This window comes from Acomys russatus, chromosome 31 (assembly GCF_903995435.1).
Source record: "Acomys russatus chromosome 31, mAcoRus1.1, whole genome shotgun sequence".
In the NCBI taxonomy this organism is placed as follows: Eukaryota; Metazoa; Chordata; class Mammalia; order Rodentia; family Muridae; genus Acomys; species Acomys russatus.
The window spans coordinates 5,198,664-5,221,310 of record NC_067167.1 but is presented as its reverse complement, the minus strand read 5'-3'; the positions used below and the strand labels follow the sequence as shown (position 1 = coordinate 5,221,310).

Genomic DNA, 22,647 nt, shown 5'->3' with positions numbered 1-22,647 from the left:
CTTCTTCTTCTTCTTCTTCTTCTTCTTCTTCTTCTTCTTCTTCTTCTTCTTTCTTAAGGGGTTGCAAAGATAGCTCAGCAGGTAAAAGTGCTTGCCTCAAAGCTTGACAACTTGAGTTCAGCCCCTGGGACCCTCACATTGGAAGATCAGAACTGACTTCGGCAAGTTGTCCTCCAGCCTTCACAGTGCACCGTGGTAGATGGGCACACAGGAAATAAACTTTTTTAAATTTCTGAGCTCTCGCAAAAAAAAAAAAAAAAAAAAAAAAAAAAGGAAAACCCCAAAGCTAAAAATAAAGGTGAAAGCAAAGCTAGAGTGGCCAGCCAGTGCAAGTTAACTCCCCAAATGCTGCGTTGAGCTTGGCACCCAAGGCAGCCGTGTCCGACGGTCACGTGCATGGGTGGACTGTGTCTTGGCATGGCAGCCATTTTCCCCTTGCTTTATGTGACCCCTTTACAAGCACAGGCAGTGTTTCTACTCCCTAATGACCTGGAGATTATGGACTAGACAAAGCTGGCCAGAGAGGCCCTTGGGAGCTTTCTGCCTCCCCCTCCCCAGCACTGAGGTCACAGGCACAGCCAGACATAGTTTCAAGTGGCGGCTGCTAAGAAACCAAACTGAGGCCCAAATGGTGGTTCAGAGGGCACTTTTCGAACTGAGCCATCTCCCAGCTCCTGTCATCATATAGTTTTTTGAAGCTACGGTGCAGATGCAAATCAAAGCTATATGGAGGTGCCATCTGATCCAGTCATTATGGCTGTCACCAAGAAAAAGCACAACCAAAATTCTGGAGAGGATTGAGTGAGCAAAGGACCCTGTGCACAGCCTGATGGAATCACAAACTCCCTAAGCTTGAAAACGTCTACCCTTCAACTCAAAGGGGGTAAGATATCTATCTGTAGGAGCTGCGGAGATGGCTCAGTCAGCAAAGGGCTTGCTGCTCAAGCATGAGGATCAGAGTTCGATTCCCGGCACCCGCATAAGGCCAAGGTGGTGTTAACACTTGTAACCTCAGCACTAGGGAGGTAGAGACAGGTGGTTCCCCAAGACTTACTGGCAGCCAGCATAGCCTGTTCTCAGGGAAAGTAATGCTCCAAAACTCAAGGTAAGGACAGCCAAGATGACTCAATATGTAAAGGCACAACAGGGGTTCAAGTTCTGAGACCCACATGGTGGAAAAGGAAAGCTAATGCTTGCAAGCTGTCATTGACTGCCACACGCATGCTGTGGCATGTGTGCCCTCCCCTACACACATACAGATAGATGATAGATAGATAGATAGATAGATAGATAGATAGATAGATAGATATGGAGTTTTTATTTCTTAAAAAAACACCAAACATAATCCTGCAGCCTTCACATGTGGACACATGAGTAAACTCCCACATACAAGCCCATGAATAACAAATAAATAATACAAGTAAAAGTCACATTTCAGTGGTGGGGGGGTGTGAGTTAGTACAGTATGGAGACCAGGAAATCTGTCCTAGGGCAGCTAGCACATGACACCAACAAGGCTGTGTTCATCACAGAGCAGACAGGACACAGAATCAACTAAGGTATCCATAGATGAAGAAACTATGATAGACACACGCACACACACAGTGGAATATCATTCAGCCATGGAATGGATGGCATCCTGTCACTTATAACCTGGAGGAAAGAGAGGACGTTGTGTTAGGTGAAATAAGCCAGACACAGGAAGACAAATAACACAGTTCCTAACTCACACATCAAAGCTAAAAGTGTTCGTCTCAAATAAGAGTAGAGGAAAAAAAAATGCAAGGGGAGGAAGAAGGAAGGGCACAAAGTAAGGAAGGGAAGAGCAGAGGAAAGTAAAGAATGGTACAATGCAGTATTTCAATAAACTGTGTGTGTGGACAGTGTACACGTTTACATGGTAAAAAGCCAAGATGTCCTTGGCAAGCCCAAGTCAGAAGGAGTATAGTTAGGCAGGAGGAGCCCAAGACAGAGGGCGCGTGGTTAGGGAGAGAGGAGTCCAGGTGAGAGGCAGCTGGTCAGCGAGAGAGGGGTGGTGTCTGGAAGAAGCAGCCCAGGCCAGAAGGGGTGTGGCCACAGAGGGAGGAGCCCAGGTCAGAGGAGGCGTGGTCAGGAAGAAGCCGCCCAGGCCAGAAGGGGTGTGGTCACAGAGGGAGGAGCCCAAGTCAGAGGAGGCGTGGTAAGGGAGGGAGGAGTTACTTAATGCTGATGGCGAATTCTGCTGCATCTTTCACCCTCTGCCGCACCAAGTAGGTCCCATCAGAGCGGTTGATGAGGATGCCCTCGGCGCCTGCTCGCTCCATGGGGCCAGCATACCTGCCGGGACACACCTGAGTCAGTCATGCCAAAGAGTATAGGATTAGGGTGTAGCTCAGGCTTTTAGAGGGCGTCCCTGGAATTCGGTGGATTGCTTTGATGAGCATATTCCTGAGTTCACATTAATCTCTGTGAGCACCAGGACAGAAACAGAATGAGGTATCAGCCTCAGATATAAAGGTTAAGGGAAGGGCGGGCAGGAGGGCTAAGCAGGTCAAGGAGCTTGCTGCCAAGCCTGAGGATTTGAGTTCAGTCCTGGGGAACCGCTAGATAGATAATCAACTGTAAGTTATGCTCTGACCTATACACACACACACACACACACACACACACACACACACACACACAGAAACACACAAGTACACGCATACATATGCACACACATATACACCTGCATACGTACACACACATAGAGAGTGTAAAAAGACATTTAAGGGAAGTCCTAAAATAAATTAATAGTATTTAATGCAATGTGTAAAAAAAAAAAAAAAAATTGGGGCTGGAGAGATGGCTCGGCAGTTAAGAGCAATGGCTGCTCTTCCAGAGGACCCAGGTTCAATTCCCAGCACCCACGTGGCGGGTCATAACTGACTGTAACTCCAGTTCCAGGGAACTATAACCCTCATACAGGCATACACACAGGTAAAACACCAATCCACATGAAAGAAAAATAAATAAATCATTCTAAAAACAGAAAAATTAAAAGCCAACTTAAAAAAAAAGGATGAGTTCAAGCACAGGTGCAGTAGGGCCTCAGGGACACCAGGCTTAGCATAAGAACCAGACACCAGCCGGGTGTGGTGGTGCACGCCTTTAATCCCAGCACTCGGGAGGCAGAGGCAGGTAGATCTCTGAGTTTGAGGCCACCTTGGTCTACAAAGGGAGTCCAGGAAAGCCAAGGCTACACAGAGAAACGCTGTCTCAAAAAACAAAAACAAAAAAACAAAAAAAGAACCAGACACCAAAGGCCACAATCTGAGACTCCATGTAGGAAATGTCCTGAGATAGTGAGATAGCAGCCAGATTCATGGGTGCTGAGGTTGCTCCGGAAAATCTTGCTTGTAGGAATAGGGCTGGCGAATGGGTAGAATGTTCTGGAACCAAAGGTGATGACTGCACTCCATTCTGAATGTACTAAAACATAGCGACTACAAATGTAAATATGAATATATTATGATGTGATGTGTTTATATCTCCTTTGAATTTCTTTATTATTGTTGTTTGGGGTCTGAAGAGTGGCAGTCGGTTCTCTCCTCTTGCCAGGGAAACAAGCCTTGTTCTGTTCCCTGAACTTGGGGCCTCACAGCAAGCACTTTTATGCACTAAGCCCTTCCACTGGCTATGTCTGTCTTCTTACACAATACATGCTGAAGTAATAATATTAAATGCATAACTACATGTAGAGCGTATTATGATGATATATGTAGCATTAATAATGGTTATATGTAATGTATAATCATACAAACATAACTACATCTTTATATATTTTAGGCATAGGCATAATATAACATATTTTATATACCATCACTTTCAACACCATCACCACCACTGCCATCATTATCCTGACCACCAATGACAATTACCATCACTATCACTCTCGCCACAACTACCATCACCACAATCACATCCATCACACTCTCTCTCTCCACCATTAACACCATCATCACCACCATCCTCATCACCACTGATACCATCACCACTGCCATCACCATCATCACCACCATTAACCCAATCATCAGCACCATCACCACCATCCTCATCACCATTACCACTATCATCAACATCTCCACCATCGTCATCACTATCCTCATCACCACCAACACCATGGCCACCATCCTCATCACCATCCCCATCACCACCAACACACCCTCATCATCATCCTCATCACAGTCACTACCATCATCACCACCACCACCATCATCACCATCTCTACCATCATCACTACTCTCCCTATCTCCATCCCAATCAACACCAGCACCATAGCCACCATCCTCTCACCACCAACACCATCGCCACCATCCTCATCACCACCGTGCCCATCAACACCAACACAATGGTCACCGTCCTCAAACAGTCACTACCATCATCACCACCACCACCACCATCACCATCTCTACCATCATCATCACTATCCTTATCACCAACACCATTGTCACCTTCTCACCACCATTACCACTATCCTCATCACCACCAACACCATCGCCACCATCCTCATCACCATCACCATCACCACCATCATCACCATTACCATCATCACCACCATTACTGTCACCCCCCCCCCCATCATGACTGTTACTGTGACTCTCATAATTTCCCAGAATGAGGGACTTTCCTTTCCCCTCTCCCTCTGTAGCAGCTCTCAGCCTAGGGTAGGCTCAGAAGTAAGTGCTTGGGATCCAAATAATAAATTACTGATTGTTCTGAAATCCCCCACATTCAGTCTGAGTTCTCCCACCCACCCACCACATGCATGCCCATCTTAAAATAAAGAAGCATGATTGTACTCACCAGAGGTGCACAGACAGGTCCTGAGGAGGACCCTGGGGACACAGACAAAAACCCATACTCAGAGAAGAGGCCCTTCCCTAGAAGTCCATGTTCCAGGCACTGTGCTATTCATGGGGAAAACAACTCTAGAACCTAGTTGTTTCCCCTCATGTCAATACATTATATATAATATAGATATACTAACCTCAAGTCAAGTCAAGTTTCCAGCATGACCCAAACTACAATCACCCGGGAGGAGAGTCTCAGTGAGGAACTGTGCAGATCAAGCAACCAGTGGGTGTGTCTGCGGGGTAGGTTCTAAATTATGCTAACTGATGTAGGAAGCCCAGCCCACTGTGGGTGGATCATTCTCTAGGCAGGAGGTCCTGAACTGTACAAGAGAGGATAAACTGAGCTGAGCACATGACAGTGTGCACAGCCATTTCTCTCTGCTCTTGAGGTATGAACAGCTGTTTGAAGTTCTTGCCTTGATTTCCCTACAATAATGGGCTATAACATGAAATTATAAGCTGATATAGACCCCTTTCTCCCCCAAGTTTTTTTTTTTTTTCTGTCAGGGTACTTTATCACAGCAACAGAAATGAAACTAAGACACAAGGAATGATGTTTCTTTCCTTCAACAATGGACAAAAGTCTACATGACATGACAGATGCATAATGTGGCAGATGTATAGATGACAAGGAAGTAGAAGCAACGAAGCCTGGATGTTGGCATAATGTTCTTGTGGACTGTGTACAGTTTACCCTTATTTATTCAAATGCTGATTTCTCTACCCCGCTCTCTTCATCAATCCAGATGTTGCAGTGTGGTGTTTATTCTAAGTATCTCCTGTTTCAAGTTTGTGTAAACATATCACCATTTGTTCTTTGTGCTGCTAATAAAGCAAACTAGTCAATGCTGAGCAATAACAGAGAATAGGGTGGGACATCCTGATCCAGTGAGGGGAGGAGAAAAGAGGAGGAAGGAGAGGACGGAGTCACGAGGAGAAGACTGGAAAACATCAGGAGAAATGAACCAGGCCTAGGAGACGATTTAAAAGCAAGTATAAAGTGGGAAATCAGAATGGGATGAAACTATACTAGCATGGAGATTTAGGATGGAGTAATGATTGCTCAGCATTGTATTACAGGCCAATTAAATAGATCGTGGTCAATCTGTGTGGTTATTTGGGTATAAAGCTGGTTAAGCAGTAACCGTTGATTTCACTAAAATAATAATTCATTATTAAATATTAGTAATCTCTCCACACCTGGAGTAAAGAGTGGGAATGACAAGACTGAGAAGGAGAGATGAGGGAGAAGGTAGGTAGACAGGGAGGGAACAGGAAATGCCATCAGAAAGCGTAATACACACGTATGACAATGGCTTCATGAAGTCCATGACCTGTGTGCAATGAGTATTCACCACTTAAAGCTACATTAAAGAAAGATCTTCCTGACATGTGCAGATGAATGAAATCACTCCTTCCAGAGACAACGAGTAGGATCCACGAGTGGCTATGTAGATAGAAGGGGCAGTGCCCCCTAGGCGAGCTGCCTACCACTCAACTACATCCTTAACCCTAGATGGTTGTTATTGTTTAGAATTTGTTGAGGGTAAAGATTCAAAGCCTTGTACACAGAAGCAAGCACTCTAACCCCTAGCTATGTCTCAGCCCCTCAGTGGGGGATTCTAGGCAGGGGGGCTCCACCCCTGACCGTGCCCTGGACCTTGAGATAATCAGTCAGTACTACCCAATCTGGGATGAATGATGGAGTTTGAAACTCACAACATAATTTGACACTAGAGAAATTTAAGTTCAGACTGAGGGCATATAAATGTGACATGAAAATAAAGGGGAACCCTTTGGGAAGAGGATAGGAGACACCAGGAAGAGACATAGAAAACAGGGAGGACAGTTGTGGGTGAATACGGACAAAGGAGGGTGACCTAAACATATAAAACTGTTGTCATGAATGCCATCTTTTGATGTTAACTGAAAGTTAATTTAGGACCAGCAAGATGGTTGGAGAGTAAAGGTCCTTGTCACCACATTTAGCCACCCAAGTTCAATCCCCAAGCTCTCTATACAGTGGAAGAGGAGAAGCAACTCTCACAAGTTGTCCTTGAACCTCCACATATAAGCCATGGAACGCACACCCACACACATGCAAAATAAGCGAATGAGTACAGTGTAACAGAAAAGAAAATTTAAAGATGAATTAAGATTACTGAACTTAGCTGGGCAGTGGTGGCACAAGCCTTTAATCCCAGTACTTGGGAGGCAGGGGCAGGCAGATCTCTGTGAGTTCGAGGCCAGCCTGGTCTACAAAGTGAGTCCAGGACAGCCAAGGCTACACAGAGAAACCCTGTCATGAAAAACAAAACAAAACAACAACAAAAGAACACTGAGCTTGAAGAGTGTGGCCCGTGGTAGATGAACCTAATGCCAGTCAATGGCCTCACTTCCACGAGCAGCACAAATTAGACTCAGGATTATGTTTAAAAGCATAAAATAAAAAGAGCACAAAGTTGGTAGGGAGGAGAATGGATCTGAGAGGAATTAGGGGCAAAGAATGATAGGTGAATATGACAAAAATATATTGTATGCATGTGTGAAATTCCCCAATAATTGATTTTTAAAATAGCTGGTTTTTGAAAGAAAAATAATAATGAACAGGAAATCATTGAGGAGAAAGCAAGAGCTTCTGTCCATCAGGAGCATGGCCAGGAAAGAGGAGGCCGTGATGCTTTCACAGGAGTCAGTTTAGTGTTTGGGAAAGAAGCTAGGGACTGGCTCACCACCATCTGCACTTGTTCTGTCCCATGTAACATCCCAGGAAAAAGTGCAAGTTCTTTCATAGAAAAAGCAAGACATGTCTGCAAGCAGCAGTTGCATGCTAACTAAAGGTAGCTCAGAGAAGCAGCCAAAGCTTCAGTTTGGGAACAGGATGGGTAGGGAGATGACAGATGGACACATGGATGACCCACGAGAGATTCGGGAGGTCACCCCCTGGTTGGCCTAGCCCACTAGGGCCCTATCTAAACCCTTGACCCTCATACAATCCAGAATTGAGGCACTCACGTGGACATAGGGACGCACTCTGTTACAGGGAAACCAGCCGACTTCATTAGTAGCAGTATTCCTTCCCTAAAAAAATGCAGGAGACAAAAACATGAGCAGAATTTATAAGTATCCATTTGTGTGTGTTGGTGTGTGTGTGTGTGTGTGTGTGTGTGTGTGTGTGTGGGAGAGAGAGAGAGAGAGAGAGAGAGTCTATCCACTCACCTACATGTGTACATCCATTTCTCCTTTCAATGGATACTATGTTTACTCATCTCTCCCTCACCATGAGGAACTAGGGACATGTTTCAGAGGTAGAGCCCCAACTTAGAATCCCCCAGTGAGGGGTTAGGAGCGTGGCTTGGAAGTGGAACCTCTACTTAGAATCCCCCAATGAAGGGCTACAATTATGACTCATCAGATACAATATCTGCTTAGCACCCTTGAAGCTCCGAGACCCAGCCTCAGGACCACAAGACTTTAAAAAAAAAAAATCTAACCCATAAAAGAAAATACACTGTAGTAACCTATAGCTAGCAAGGCTCCCAGGAAGGCATCCATCCCCAGATATCTCCACTCACATACCCTTCCCATGGGGATCAACTTCAGGACCTCATGAGACTATGACCCTATTCCTTCAGATTCCCCACACCATGACCCTGACTTGAGCCCATAGCCATGACCTCATCTACACTTGTATTCCTCAGGAAGTAACTCAAAAGCCTCATGGGACTGTACACCGGCCCTTTCCATTTCACCTGTGTCCATAACTCCATATGCATGCCTTGACCCTCGCTCCTACAGCCACAGTCCGTACCTCCCACCAGTTGTGTTCAGCTTCTGCCTTAGTGAGCTCCACAATGTCCCCAAGGTTGAGCCGCACAAAAGGTCCAAAGGCTCCAGGTGGTGGAGGGATCCCATAGTATTCCTGAAACACTTCCATCTTAGGCAGACCTGAAGGGTGGAAGGAAATGGAACAACGTGGCTGCTAGAATGCTCAAGGCTGTGTCTCGAAACCCACCAAGAGCATCTAAAATGAAAAAGACTGATAATCCCAAGTGGTGATGAGGGTGTGGAGAAACTAGAACTCAAGTTGGAGAGCATCTACTAAAAAAGAAAAGTTTATCTACTCTGGTTGCCTAAAATTCCACTGCAATGTATACCTTGAGGAAAATAAAAACACACAGCTGCCTAGAGGTGGAGCCCCTGCCTTGAATCACTTAGTAAGGTGCTGGAGTTGAGGCTCAGAGGGGGAGCCCCTGCCTAGAAGCCCACAATGAGAGGTTGGGGCATACCTCAGGGGTGGAGCCTCCTTCCTCTCCTAGACTAGCAACCAGTTTCCTCCCTCACAATACTCCACACACTCACCCAGTTCATTCCTTTTCTTGTCCTGAGCCCTTCGGTGCAGCTTGTCCTGGAAGGAGAGATAAAGAAAGTAGGTACCTATTCCAAGCCAGGCAATTCCTTAGCCCTTCACTTTCCCCATCTACCCAAAGATGACGATGCGCATTCCGATGGTCTTCTGGTTCCTCTCTCATGAGCCTCTATGATTCCCCAAGTAAAGAACAAATAAAATTGGGTCTTACCTTCTTCATAGTCCCCAAGAAATCTATGGAAGGGAAAGTCCATCATTCAGAAGGGAAATTCCCACCAAAGAGAAGCTAGCCCACCACCCTCACGTTGTCCTAGAAATACCTTGTCCATGGCGACCACATGGAGGCACCCTCCCCAGACACTCCTTGTGTGCAGGTGCCCGGCACCTGTGACAGCGATATCCCTGGTAGAATGTGCCTCTGGAATGCAGAAGAGATAAAGGGGAATCAGGGGGTATTGCTGGCACCCTAATTAACATATGTCCTTTGAAAGAAAGCAAAAGCCAAGTGTGGCAATGCCCACCTGTCATCCCAGCATTGGAAAGATGAAGCGGATGGTGCATTCAGGTCTAGCCTGGACTACTGAGGGAGACACTATGTGAAAGAAGGAAGAGGCAGACGAGAAGATGACGGGGAGAGGAGAGGAAGGATGGAAGCAGAGGAAGAGGAGAAGGAAAAGGAGTAAAAGAGAAGTAATGGATCACAGTACGGCTTCCCTTCCCTCACACAAGTGACCAGTGAAGGGTCTCTCTCTACAGGGGACAGACCAAGCCAGCTCAAGGCTCAGGCTTTCCCACAGACACACCTGAGCAACATCTGGCAAGCCTTGCAGGACGTAGTGTCCTCAAAGGAGAACATCTGAAAGTCATGTCCGTTGGCTGTGGCGTTCTCTGGGTAGATGTTGGAGCTGGAGAGAGAATTTGAAATCAGAGAGCCAATACATGGACAAATAGCATTCTACAGAATACATCTGGGCATTCATGCACGGATGTTTGAGTTGCATCCAGCATCAGGCTGCTGTGAATCAAGGTGCTGTGAATGTCAACAGAGAGAGGAAATAAGTGGGCAAGTGGGTTCCAAAGGCCACGAGAAGAATGGGAAGTGATGGATTCGTGTGAACAGTTGTCTCCTTTGGGGGTGGGAAAAGGGTTTTGTGCTAAGAGATTATAATTACATATTTCAAATGTGATAAATTCTATGGGATTGTAGCTATGAGATGTTTGAGATTTAATTATTCTTCACAGCAATAGAATGTAGGGCATGTGGGGGAGGAGGCAGAGCAGAGGGAAGAGGACATTGAGGTAGGGAAAGAGAAAGAAGTTAAAGAAAGAGAGAAACAAATGGAAATGTGGGAAGGGAGTATGTATGTGGAGGAAGAACAGAAGAAGGGAGAAGAAAAAGAAGAGAATTAAGGGAAGGGTAGAGGAAAAACACAATGCGAAAAGTCTGTTTATTCTTATCTTTGTTTTTAGTTTGTTGCTGCTGTTGTTTTTGTTTGTTTTAGGTTTTCATTTTTCTCTTCTGAGGTTTTGGGGGGAGGGTTTGCTTTTGTTTTTGTTTTGTTTTGTTTATTGATGCTGTCATTTTTGCAATATGGGGATTGAGCCAAATAACAGAAAAAATGGGACTCACATGGCCATTTCAAACTGTTCCATCCACTTCTTCTTCAGCTCCCGAGTCTTGAAGAACAGCTCATAGCCCTGGGCGCCTTGCTCCTCAATCAGAAGGAACATGTGGCTCCACTGTGTGTGGAGAAACATGTCTCAAATGGAACCCCCTGCAGAAGGCAGGACCACGTCGTACCTGCCCCTCACCCCTCAGGGTAATAAGCTGCTCTTGCTCCTGGACCCGTGCATGGCTGTGTTCAATCAGGGCATCCATCTAGACCATGCAAGCACACATCAGCAAGCCCGAGTCACACACAGCCCTCCGTGGGAACACACCAAGTCACTCTTCTCCAGGGGGTAGAGAGGAGAGAGTATGGAGGAGAGAGGAGGAAAGAAGAGAAGGAAGCAAAGAGTGCGACTTCAACTCAAGCACCATCCCCACATCCTGACCAGTGGGATCTTGTAGAATAGCCCAACTCCCTCCCATGCCCATCGCTGATCTGGGACTCTGCGTTATTTTCTTTATAGAATCCATTTCTTTTTTTTATCCTTAGTTCCTACGAGGTAAGTGTCATGGCAGAGGGGACAATGCCTGGTTTTGTTTGGGGTCTTTGCTTTTGTTGTTGTTGTTGTCAGATTTTTGTTTTGTCTCTCGGGGGTTCTGTTTCTATTTTGTAGTTGCTATGGTTTTTTTGTTTTGTTTTGGTTTGGTTTGGTTTGGTTTGGTTTGGTTTTTTTGCAGTCTAGGAATTGAGCCCAGAGCCTCCTATAATCGCTAGACCACTGATCTCATCCTCAAAACTCTCACAATTGATATTGACCCCACTCTGTAGACCAGGCAGGTCTTGAACTTGGAGTCCTCCAGCCTCAGACTCCCACGTTGCTAAGATTACAAGCCAGCACCGCCAAGCCTACCTCCATCTCTGTTTCAATCCTAGTCTCCAGAAGAATGGACGCAGATATATAAAGTGTTCAGTGTTGGGCTGGGGCAATGGCTCAGTCAAGAAAGTGCATGAGGATCTGAGTTCAAACCCCAGAACCTACATTAAAAATATCACGAATGATGTCATGTGCTTGCAATCCTAGAGCTGGGGAAGCACAGACAGGAGACTCTCTGGGCCACCCCTGGTCAGCCAGTCTAGCCTAAAGGACAAGTCCCAGGTGGATGGCCCCTGAGGAATGACATCTGTGCTTGCCTCGAGACTTTACCTCACACACAAAATAGAATGGTTCAATAAAAAGATTAAAGGACGAACAGTTAATTGTGTGTTCCCTCCCCCCTCCATTTCTCTCTCTCTCTCTCTCTCTCTCTCTCTCTCTCTCTCTCTCTCTCTCTCTCTCTCTCTCTCCATTTCTCTCTCTCTCTCTCTCTCTCTCTCTCTCTCTCTCTCTATATATATATATATATATATATATATATATATATATATATATCCATTTTTCTCTCTCCATTTCTCTCTCTCCATACACACACACACACACACACACACACACACACACATATATATATATCCATTTCTCTCTCCATTTCTCTCTCTCTCTCTCCCTCTCTCCTTCTCTCCCTCTCCCCCACAACATGCAGGCCCCAAGGCCAAGCTGCCCAAGCAGCTGAGTCCTCATGACAGAGTCCCACCTTCTTGTTGTCTCTCTCCCCGGAGGAGTCATCTCGAACTTGGAAGCTGTGCAGGTTCACCGAGACCTTGAGGTCGTAGGAGTCCCCCCGGCGCTTACAGATGAGCAGTGCCTTGTCCAGCAGGAAGGCATACCTGCAAGCCTCCGGGTCAGGGGCCCATGTTTTACCCCTCCCAGCTTTTCTCCTCATCTTCTAGGCCTCTCCCCACCACGCTGTGGATTTGCATCCTGACCAGGACAAACTTAGTAAACTCACTGGTGCAGCCTAACTTCAACCACATGATCCGGGCTGGAGTGCAACCCTGTAACACTTCACTCAAGCACATATCCACCAAGGCTCTACTCTAATTAAGGTGACTCCACCAAGCTTTCTCTCAATCAGGCTCCATGTCCATCTTGACTCCCCATCCCCAAATCTAGGATGGCTTTACCCACAGGTCTGCTCAGGAAGCTGGCTCCACAAGAATCCTTCAGGTGTATCTTGGCTCTACTGGCTTATCTATCTGGGTGTCTAGCCACGTCCCCTGGCCAGACTGCACCCCAGATCCATGTTGACTCTACCTACCTGCCTGTCTAAAACCTTGGCCACAACTGGGCATAATGTCACTTGCCTTTATCCCAGCACTCAGAAGGCAGGGGCAGGCAGATGTCTGTGAGTTCAAAGCCAACCTGATCTACACAATGAGACCCTATCTCAAATATAAGAGATCCTGGCCTCACACAGGTTCGGACCCCGCCCACCTACCTGCCAGGCCCCGCCCCACCTTCTTCCGAAGCCTCACCCTGCAGACTCATTTGACTCTGCTCCACTTTCCACCTAAGCACTGGCCCCACCTACAACCTCTTCTCCCTTGGTCCAAGTTGGCTCCACCCACCTGTCAGTCTTGGACCGGCGTTCCACTGAGGCGATCTTGAGTTCTCCATCAATCTTAGGCCGGCCGTAGTTGGCCAGAGACTGGTCCTGCACAGTAGGCATAGCGGGGTCTAGCTACGGATGCCCCAGAAGGGGACCAGCACCCTGCCCGTGAATCCACCCGGCTCTACCCCTCACCAGGTTCTCAATGGACAGCTGGAAGTTCGTGATCTGCCTCAGCGTTTCGTTGTCTCTCTTGACCTCATTCACACACTGGGCCAGGTCCTGTGAGCAAGAGATGGTGATGAGCTTTCTTGCCTACACCCCTGGCCCAGTCCCTTTTTGTGGCCCAGGATAGAGGACCAAGCCCCCTTGAGGAGGCAGAAAAGAGGCTGCCAGCATGGGTGCCCAAGCAGCGGCACCCACTCCCTCACCCTCATGGCGTCCAGGGCCAGCCGCAGGTTCTCCTTTTCCGTAGCATCCTGCGTGTGTTTCACTAGCTCCTGTGTGGACCAAGGAGTCAGACTTAATTAACCTGTGCCTGCCCCTATCCCCCAAGAAGAACTTCCAACTGGTGCTGACCCAACAGGTCCTCCTAGAGGCTGGGGTGTGACCCAAAAGCTGGCGTACTGGATCCCTCAAAGCCAGACCTCCCCCAGCGTCTAAGGCTCAGAGTTTAAGCACACCCCAGATGCTGAAATGATTAATTTTGTCTTGTTGACGTAGTCATGATTACCAGGGAAGAGAATCTCAGGGAGGGGCTGTCTAGATCCTGTTGGCTGTGAGGGTGTTGATGGGGGATTGTCTTAATTGTGTTCACAGAGGTGGGAAGACCTGTCCCTTGTGAGTGGCACCACTCTCTGTGTTTGGATCCTGGGCCAATGTAAGTGTGGAGATTTCGCCAGGCACAGGTGAGCAAGCAGGCCTCCAGTTGGCTCTAAGCCTGACTGTGGATGCCGTTAGCTGCTTAGACTTCCTGCCTCGACTTCCCAAGGCGGTGGACTCTAACCTGGAAATGTGCTTTCTCCCTTACGATTGCTTTTGCCTGGGCGTTGTTTGTTTGGTTTTTTTTTTTTCTTGTTTGTTTGTTTGTTTGTTTGTTTGTTTTTTCCAATTGAAGCAACAAAATGGAGACTAGGCCAGCACCCAGCCGCACCCAGGGGACCCCGCCTTGTGCTAGCACCTGGAGGAGGAGGTGGTATTTCAGCACCCGCTGCATGGGCACCATCAGTAGATCCCGCAGCGTGAATCGCCCATTGTTGGCTCTTTGAGAACATTCCTGGCAGGGGAGAAAACAGGAGCATCATGGGAACCAGGTGGACACAGGGAAGTGGGATGAGGGGGGGGGCAGGGGAGGAGGGACTAAGTGCAGTGGCTCGATCTGTGAAGTGCCTGCCATACTGGCATGGGGAACTGAATTCCATCCCCCAATAACCCACAGCAAAATTAAAATTAAGATTAAAAATACTGGGCATGGGCTGGAGAGACGGCTCAGAAGTCAAGAGCATCATCTGTTCTTCCAAAGGTCCTGAATTCAATTCCCAGCGACCACATGGTGGTTCATACCATCTATAATGAGATCTGGTGCCCTCTTCTGATAGGCAGAATGTTGCATAAATAAATCTTAAAAAAAAAAAATACTGGGTATGTTGATGCAGGTAGTTGTAAGCTCAGCACTCGGGAGGCAGAGGCAAGTTGACCGCTGGTGCTCACCGGCTTGCCAGCTGAACCAAATGAGCAAGCCTCAGCTCCCAGGGAGAGACCCTGTGTGGTAAACAAGGGGTTGGTGATGTGACTCAGCAGGTAAAGAGACTTGTGGCCAAACCTGACAACCTGAGTCCAGTCCCTTATACTCTCCCAGACAGACTGTGGCATGTGCACACCAATAAATAAGTGTAAAAGCAAATAAATGTAAAAAGAGGAAGTGAGGAGATTGCTCAGTGGTTAAGGGCACCAGTTGCTCTTGCAGAGGGCCTGGGTTTGAGTCTCAGCACCCACACAACCATCCTTAACTTCCGGTTCCAAGAGATCGGATGCCTTCTTCTGGCATCCATAGGCACTGCCCAAAAGTGATGCACACATATATCCATGCAGGCAAAACTCCCCCCCCCCAAAAAAGATAAAATTAGTTTAATTTAAATTTAAAAGAAAATGGAATGTGATAAAGATTCCCAGTGTTGACTTTGGGGCACTACAGAAACATGTATGCTTATGGACCCATGCACACATGCACATGTGCCTTGAATAGATATGTATTCAAGGAGCTTTCCACTCCTGTGCTTTCACTACAGCCTACCCAAAGCACAGCATCTCCCAGAGCAACAGAAGCCAGTGTTGCACTTAGCAGGCAGTGGAGGGAGAGGGACCCATGAGCCACACTGGGATCCAATTCAGATCAAGACTCAGCCTGACATCGGTCTCAGGGTAAACTTGGGGCATCGTGAATGTTCAGTGTGAGGTGAGATCTGCATTCAGAGTCAAAGCTCTCCTGGGGTATGGGCTCAGAGTTCTGGGCCATATCTTCCCTGACCCATGGTCTCTACACGGCCTCGGGAAGCCTCACCCTCCCACTAGCACAGAAGAGATGGCTCAGTTGGAAAATGCTTGCCATGCAAGCGTGAAGACCTGAGTTCAAACGCCCAGCATCCACATGAACAGCCATGCACAGTCACATGTGTCTAACTCTAACTCTAGCACTGGGTGGCAGGAACTGTCAGGGGCCAGACACAGACAGAGAGATGCTCAGTGCTCAGTGACCAGCGAGTCTAGCCAATCAGTGAGCTTCAGGCTCAGTGAGAGACCTTGTCTCAAAAATATAAGACAGGAGGCTATAATGGAGAACACCAGGCATCAACCTCTAGCCTCCAAATACGAATGCGCACACACAGTCTGGGGAAGTGGAGACCCACAGGTCCCTGGGGTTCCCTGGCCAGTCTAGCCTACCAGGTGAGTTCAAGAGCAGTGAGAGACTCTGCCTCCAAAAACAAGGTAGGTGGTGAGCCCTAGGTTGTCATCTGATGTCTACAAGCATGCGTGCGCGTGCACACACACACACACACCTGAGTGTGTACACCCCAACCCCATCTTCCCCATGCTCCCGAGGACCCGTAAGGCAGGATCCCACGAGGGTACCACAGCCCCACCTCCAATTTCATCTGCACATCCTCTCGTGCTGTGGCCACTTGATCCAAGTGCTTGCTGGCCGACTCCACCTGACTGCAATACCGGCCATAAACAAGGAACCTGTGGGCCAGGGTGGGATACCGCGCAAGCGTGATCAGTAGGTCAGGGATATCTCAGCACACATTCTGGCCTCGTCCATCCCAAGTGCATAACCCCGAGCCACAGTTTCCCCATCTGTAACAAGGGCCTGGCAACAATACTTCCCAGAAAGGTTAACGTAACAGTAAGTAACCTAACAGTAAATGGGAGAGTGCAGACACCAATGGTTGCTGACTTCACAAACAATTATTGAGCACCAACTGTGTGCCAGCCCTGCACCAAGCGCCTTATACAGTGGTTTGTTCAATCTTCACTGTAACTGTGAATGTGCCGATTCTAGATAAGGAAGCAATAGCATCCCAGTGACACATGGCAGAAGGAAAAGTTAAACAAGAGCTGGGAAAACCAGCATGGCTTATCTCAGAGGTGGATCCCCCTCCTAGGATTCCCCCAGTGAGGGGCAGGGGGCGTGGCTCAGGGGTAGAGGCCCCTCCTAGAATCCCCCAAGTCACCTGTATTCACTCAGTGAAGAACTTTGCCCAGTGGTCTATCAATGTCCCTCTCAAGCATGGTTGTGACCTCCAGAACCTGACCAGCCATGTCTCACCTCTCCTTATACTTGATGAAGACCTGATAGAGCGTTGTTGCTCCCGGGCCAACCAGGGCATCCTTCAGTTCCTTCAGGAAGTGGGTGTGCACAGACAGCAGCTCCTACCCCGAGGGGCAAAGTAAGAGGGAAAAAAAATGGATCTAGGGGTGGAGCCTGGGCACAGACACAGACAGAGCAGTAGGAGAGGAGAGTTACACACACACACAGAGAGAGAGAGAGAGAGAGAGAGAGAGAGAGAGAGATTATATCATTGGAATGGATAAAGTGATCCAGGGACCTGCTAGCTCACCTCGATGTTGACAAAGATGGTCTCCATATCTTGAGGCCTGAGGAATCGCTGTAGGGGCTTCATAAAGTGCTGAGGAGAGTCAAAACAGGGTAAGACAAAAAACGATCAGCTCGCCTTTCGGCTTGTTCAGAGGAACGGAGGCAAGGATGAATCAGGGAGACACAGAAAGGGCAAGAGGCTGAGAAACAGACATAGACAGCAATGACACAGACAGAAACAGCAAGGAAGAAAGAGAAATTCAGACCGACTGAAGGACAGACAGACAGAGTGGTAGAGACACAGGGATAGTTACAGAAACACCCAGAAACTAACATGGAGATTATAGAAGTAGAGGCAGAGATACAGACAGGGAGATAGTCCAAGAGGCACAGAGACACTAAGATGTGCAGAAACAGAAATAGAGACAGAAGCAGACATAGAGAATTGGAGATGGAGACAGAGAGCAAAAGAAAGACAAATAGAAAAAGGCAGATAGACAACGGAAACTGAGACCCAGGCGTGGTGGATGACACATGCCTGACATCCCAGTGTGGGAATGTCTGGGGCAAGGGAATCATACATTCAAGGCCAACTGGGCTACATAGTGGGGATATCTCAAAGAAAAACTGAGCCATGAAGAGATGGCACAGCGCTTAAGAACACTTAGTGATCTTGCAGAGGACCTGGTTTCATTCCCAGCACCCACGCAGTGGTTCTCAAACTCAGTAACTCCTGTTCTAGTAGATCTGATACCCTCTTTTATTTTCTGAGACAGGGTTTCTCTGTGTTAGCCTTGGCTGTCCTGGACTCACTTTGTAGACGGGGCTGGCCTGGAACACACAGAGAGTCACCTGCCTCTGCCTCCTGAGTGTTGGGATTAAAGGTGTGCGCCACCATGCAAGGCTGATACCCTCTTCTAACCTCCCCGGGCACCAAGCACTCACATGGTGCACACACATAGATGCAGCTAAAACACTCACTTAAAATAAAATAAATTTAATTTTTTAAAGAGAAATCAAGAGAAAGGGAATTTCCATACCAAAAAAAAAAAAAAAAATTGCCTTCAACTGTTCCAAGGCAGAGTTATCACTCATAGGACAAAGTGGACATCATGAAATATCCACCAGTAGATGGAAGACCAAGTGTGGGCCAGTACTCAGATTACTCAGCAGTGAGTAGGCTCTGGCACATGCGGAGGGACCCCAATGATACCTTGCTAGGTGAGAGAACCAGACACAAAAAGGCCACATGGTGGGGGCATCTCAACAGGGGCAATCCAGAGACAGAAAGTGGATTCCTGGGTTCTGGAAGTTAGGGAGAATGGAAAATTGAAAGGTAAGGTGTACCGTGTGTCTGTCTAGAACAGTGGTATTTTCTATAATTAGACCGTGGCATTGGCTGCCCATGGCTGGATTTAACAACCAACTGGCTGACTGTTTAGCATATTTATCCATCTCTATTAAGCTGGTGATTTCTTTTTAATGATGGGCTCAGATGTGGCAGCATATACTTGTCATTCCAACACTCAGGAAGCTGTGGCAGGAGATTGTGGGTTTAAGGGTAGCTCAGGCTACGTAGGAAGATCCCCTATAAGGAGGCAGAGGGGGAGACGTTCTTGGCAGGACCCCTGGGTGCAACGCACCTGCTGGATGGAGCCCAGCGTGTCCGTGTACTTCTCCTCAGTCTGCTGGATCTCCCGCAGGCAGCAGCAGCGCTTGTCATACTCGGTCATCTTGGGCTGTGAGCAGGGACCACAGAGGCTGGTGAAACCCCGCCCTGGAGCTCTTCCCACCCTTCCCCACCTGCCTAGTCCTTCCCAGACCCACGCACCGGGGTGGGCACCGACTCCGAGCGCATGAGGTCCTCGTAGATCTCGTCTCCTTCTGCCTCCTCATTCTCCACGCAGTCATAAAGGTCCTCATCTTCCTCTGCAGTGTCACTGGAGGGACAGATTCAGACCACGACCCAAGCCGGGAACCCGTCAGATCCCTTGGGAATCAAGGCTGGATATACAATGCTCCCCTAGCCTTGTAATGTGTCCCCTCGGGCCCTGGGACAGATTTGTGTCTTCTCAAACCCTAGGACAGATCTATGACGCCCCTCAAACCCTAGGACAGACTCGAGTCCCTCAGAGCACGGGACAGATCCATGTCTCTCCGTATCCAGTCTACACTGTGTCCCACAAACCCGGCACCTATCGGGCCCCAATACTCACTCAATCTGGTCTGAAAGGCCACTGTAAATATCTTCATCGCCCAGGGCACTGTCCTCTGTTGGGAAGGGCCTGGGGAACCAGATGGGCATAAGCAGGGCTGTGGGACAATGGGCCGGAGCTTCAAGGAGAACCCAGCCTTTGACTGCTACTCACATGATGCCTTTGTTCTGGGCAATGGGTGTCCATGACAGAGCAGACAGGGTGTAGATGACCTGTGATAAGGACCATAGCTGCTCAAAAATCCTTTCTATACTTACCCCCTCGGGCCCCCAGCTCCTGAGATTAGACACGTCCAGACTTTAGGAAGCATAGTTCAGCATCTCTCATGCATCCCGACAACCCAAACAAAGCCTCCCCACTATCAGGTCCATGGGATCGCTCAGGCAGGGCAAGGCAATAGTTCATTACATAGGAAGGATGGGGCATTGGAGAGCCAGAACTACGCAACACCAGCCACAATGACACAGTAAGTAGGTGAACAGACCCTGAGCTTGTCCCATGTGCCTCAAGTTCATGATATGGGCAGCATCCGGGAAGGCCAACCTGGCTTTGCCACCAGATGCCCAGTAGTCTATGGGCATATGCACGTGAGTACACATACCCCCACACATACATACACACACACACACACCAGGCTATACTGCAAATAAATTAAAGTCCAATCTCTGGGCACCCCCTCCAATCCAGCTCACCTTTCCAAAGTCCTGTACATCAAAGAGGTCGAAGGCCTCGAAGAGTTCACTGCGCTTGAGACCGAACTTCTCACAGCAGGTGGACAGGAAGGTTCGGATGTTCTTAAGACAAAGGAACTATGGGGAAGAGAAATGAGGCTGGGGACACCCTGTGGTGTGTGCACACACAGGAAGACTCTCTCGGTGTGTTTCTCTGTCTCTGTCTCTCTCTGTCTGTCTGTCTGTTTCTCTCTCTCTCTCTCTCTCTCTCTCTCTCTCTCTCTCTCTCATGCACACACACACATAGGCAAATCAGAAAATACAGACATTAAAAAAATAAATATATGGGTAAATAAAAATAAAGTAAGGCTGGCAGGATGGCTCAGCAGGTGAAGGTATTTACTGTGCAAGCCTGAGGACCTGAGTTCAATCCCCAGGAATAAAAGGAGAGAACGGACTCCTTTCACCTCCACACACATCTATGCCACACCCACAACGATACTGATAATAAACAAAAACTCTGCTGGCCTTGAATTCACTATGTAGCCTCGGCTAGTGCTGAATTTATAAAAATCCTCCTGCCTCCAGGTAGTAACAAGTGCTGGGATGTGTCACCATGCCCAGCTAGGAAACGTAATATTTTTATTACATATATTTATGTATGAACAAGTGCACACGTGGAGGTCGGAACACAACTTGCAAGAGTCGGTTCTCTCCTTCCACCATGTGGGCAGAGGGGATCAAACTCACGCGATCGGGCTTGGTGGCAAGCTCTTTTACCTCTGGGCTCTGAAAATGCTATTTTTAAGATAAGACAATGTTTGCCAAAAGCTCAAGGAGTGGTGATAGGACTCAGCAGCAGTTGCAGGGGGGAGGGGGGTGGGTATCAACTCAGAAAGGAGGCACAAAGGATGAACACATTCTTTATTTTGGGAAGAGTGTGGGCTGAGCAAGAGTTCACAGTAACCAGCAGTGACTGAGCGGAGAATCCAGAGAACTGAGCATCTTGTAGGAAAAGTGGACTTTGTGTTGAGGATAAGAATAAATGTTTGGCATCTATATTAACCGCACCCGAACGGAGGCTTAGGGAATGCTGTTCAGGAGGAGGGGTAGCGGGGTGGGGGGGGGGAGGCATAGAAGGTGTGGAAAGACCATGAGAGCCAGAGGACGGGGAGGAGGAGAGCTGTGAGATGCTGTCCATCCGTTGGCACAGCCATTGCTCGGGAAGTGACGGCAGCTGTGGGTGCCTGCATAGGATCAAGCTAGCCTGACCCCAGCATACACTGGTAGATGAACGAGGCCTCACCCTTGCTAAGGAGCTCTTGCCAGCAGATAGCATCGGGGGGGGGGGGGCAGAGAGTCAGTCTTTGCTAAGGGTACACAGTGATTGGTGGGGTTCTCAAGCTCCAGTGGGTGCCCCCACGCATGGGCAGCACTAGCAGGGTATAGTGAACTATGCAAAGCAGCATAAAGTTGGAAGGCAGTGTGTTGGGTGGGACATAGGAGAAGTGAGAGGGTGGATGGAGGCGAGGTCATATCTCATTATACCTATAAAGTCCACAAGAGTCATGGCTGAAGAGACGGCTCAGTGGTTACAAGTACTTGTTTCTCTTGTAGAGGACCTACCTGGGTTTGGCTCCTAGCACCTACATGGTGGCTCACAACCATCCACAGCCCAGCTGCAGGGGACCTGATATCCTCCACAGACAGATACTCAATCACATAAAACAATTGGGTTTCAGTTTTTCCGAGACAGGATCTCTCTATGTAACAAACAGCCCTGGGTGTCCTGGAAACTCACTTTGTAGGCCAGGCTGGTCTTGAACTTGTAGAGATCCACCTGCCTCTGCCTCTGGAGTGCTGGGATTAAAGGCGTGTGCCCCCACCCTGACTAATATTTTTATTTAATATAAAGAATAAAGTAAACCTTTTAAAGGAAAACTGGACTAAATTTCCCCCATATTCCATTTTCTTCTTAATATTAATTTTTATTTATTCTTGAGAATGTCATACATGTATACAGTGAAATACCATGTTGTCCATGGTGTCTATACCCCTCAAATCTCCCCCAGAGGGGTCCCCTCACAACTTCATGTCCTGTTTGTTTTTCAGCTCACTCAGTCCACTTTGTGCTTCCCATGAGGGCATGGGTGTGGAGCATTCACTGGCACATGGCAAACTCCACCCCCCAGTGGCCACACTGTCAGCAAAGAATGGTATTGGTACCCCTGGAAATTGTGCACTGCCAATAGCTCCTCAGAGAGCATGAGGCCTGGCATCATCTGCCCGCCATGCTGGAGATGGGTAAGCTGGGCCCACGGCTGTGCT

The 22,647-nt window shown here is 48.0% G+C and overlaps 1 protein-coding gene across 1 annotated transcript in view; it reads right to left on the bottom strand.

Moving 5' to 3' along the window:
* Positions 1–22,647, bottom strand: part of Vav1 (vav guanine nucleotide exchange factor 1) — a 47,680-nt gene that overhangs the window by 8,298 nt on the left and 16,735 nt on the right. The window contains exons 2-23 of the mRNA XM_051139605.1: positions 20,341–20,457; positions 19,802–19,860; positions 19,649–19,717; positions 19,264–19,372; positions 19,076–19,171; positions 17,455–17,523; positions 17,163–17,266; positions 16,477–16,576; positions 14,517–14,612; positions 13,768–13,836; positions 13,532–13,618; positions 13,356–13,441; positions 12,482–12,614; positions 10,874–10,983; positions 10,047–10,148; positions 9,564–9,661; positions 9,455–9,477; positions 9,237–9,282; positions 8,686–8,822; positions 7,890–7,955; positions 4,825–4,856; positions 2,200–2,316 (exon numbers count right to left, since the gene is read on the bottom strand). Coding sequence (XP_050995562.1) covers positions 2,200–2,316; positions 4,825–4,856; positions 7,890–7,955; positions 8,686–8,822; positions 9,237–9,282; positions 9,455–9,477; positions 9,564–9,661; positions 10,047–10,148; positions 10,874–10,983; positions 12,482–12,614; positions 13,356–13,441; positions 13,532–13,618; positions 13,768–13,836; positions 14,517–14,612; positions 16,477–16,576; positions 17,163–17,266; positions 17,455–17,523; positions 19,076–19,171; positions 19,264–19,372; positions 19,649–19,717; positions 19,802–19,860; positions 20,341–20,457 — 1,925 coding nt within the window. The remainder of the gene's footprint in view (positions 1–2,199; positions 2,317–4,824; positions 4,857–7,889; positions 7,956–8,685; positions 8,823–9,236; positions 9,283–9,454; positions 9,478–9,563; positions 9,662–10,046; positions 10,149–10,873; positions 10,984–12,481; positions 12,615–13,355; positions 13,442–13,531; positions 13,619–13,767; positions 13,837–14,516; positions 14,613–16,476; positions 16,577–17,162; positions 17,267–17,454; positions 17,524–19,075; positions 19,172–19,263; positions 19,373–19,648; positions 19,718–19,801; positions 19,861–20,340; positions 20,458–22,647) is intronic.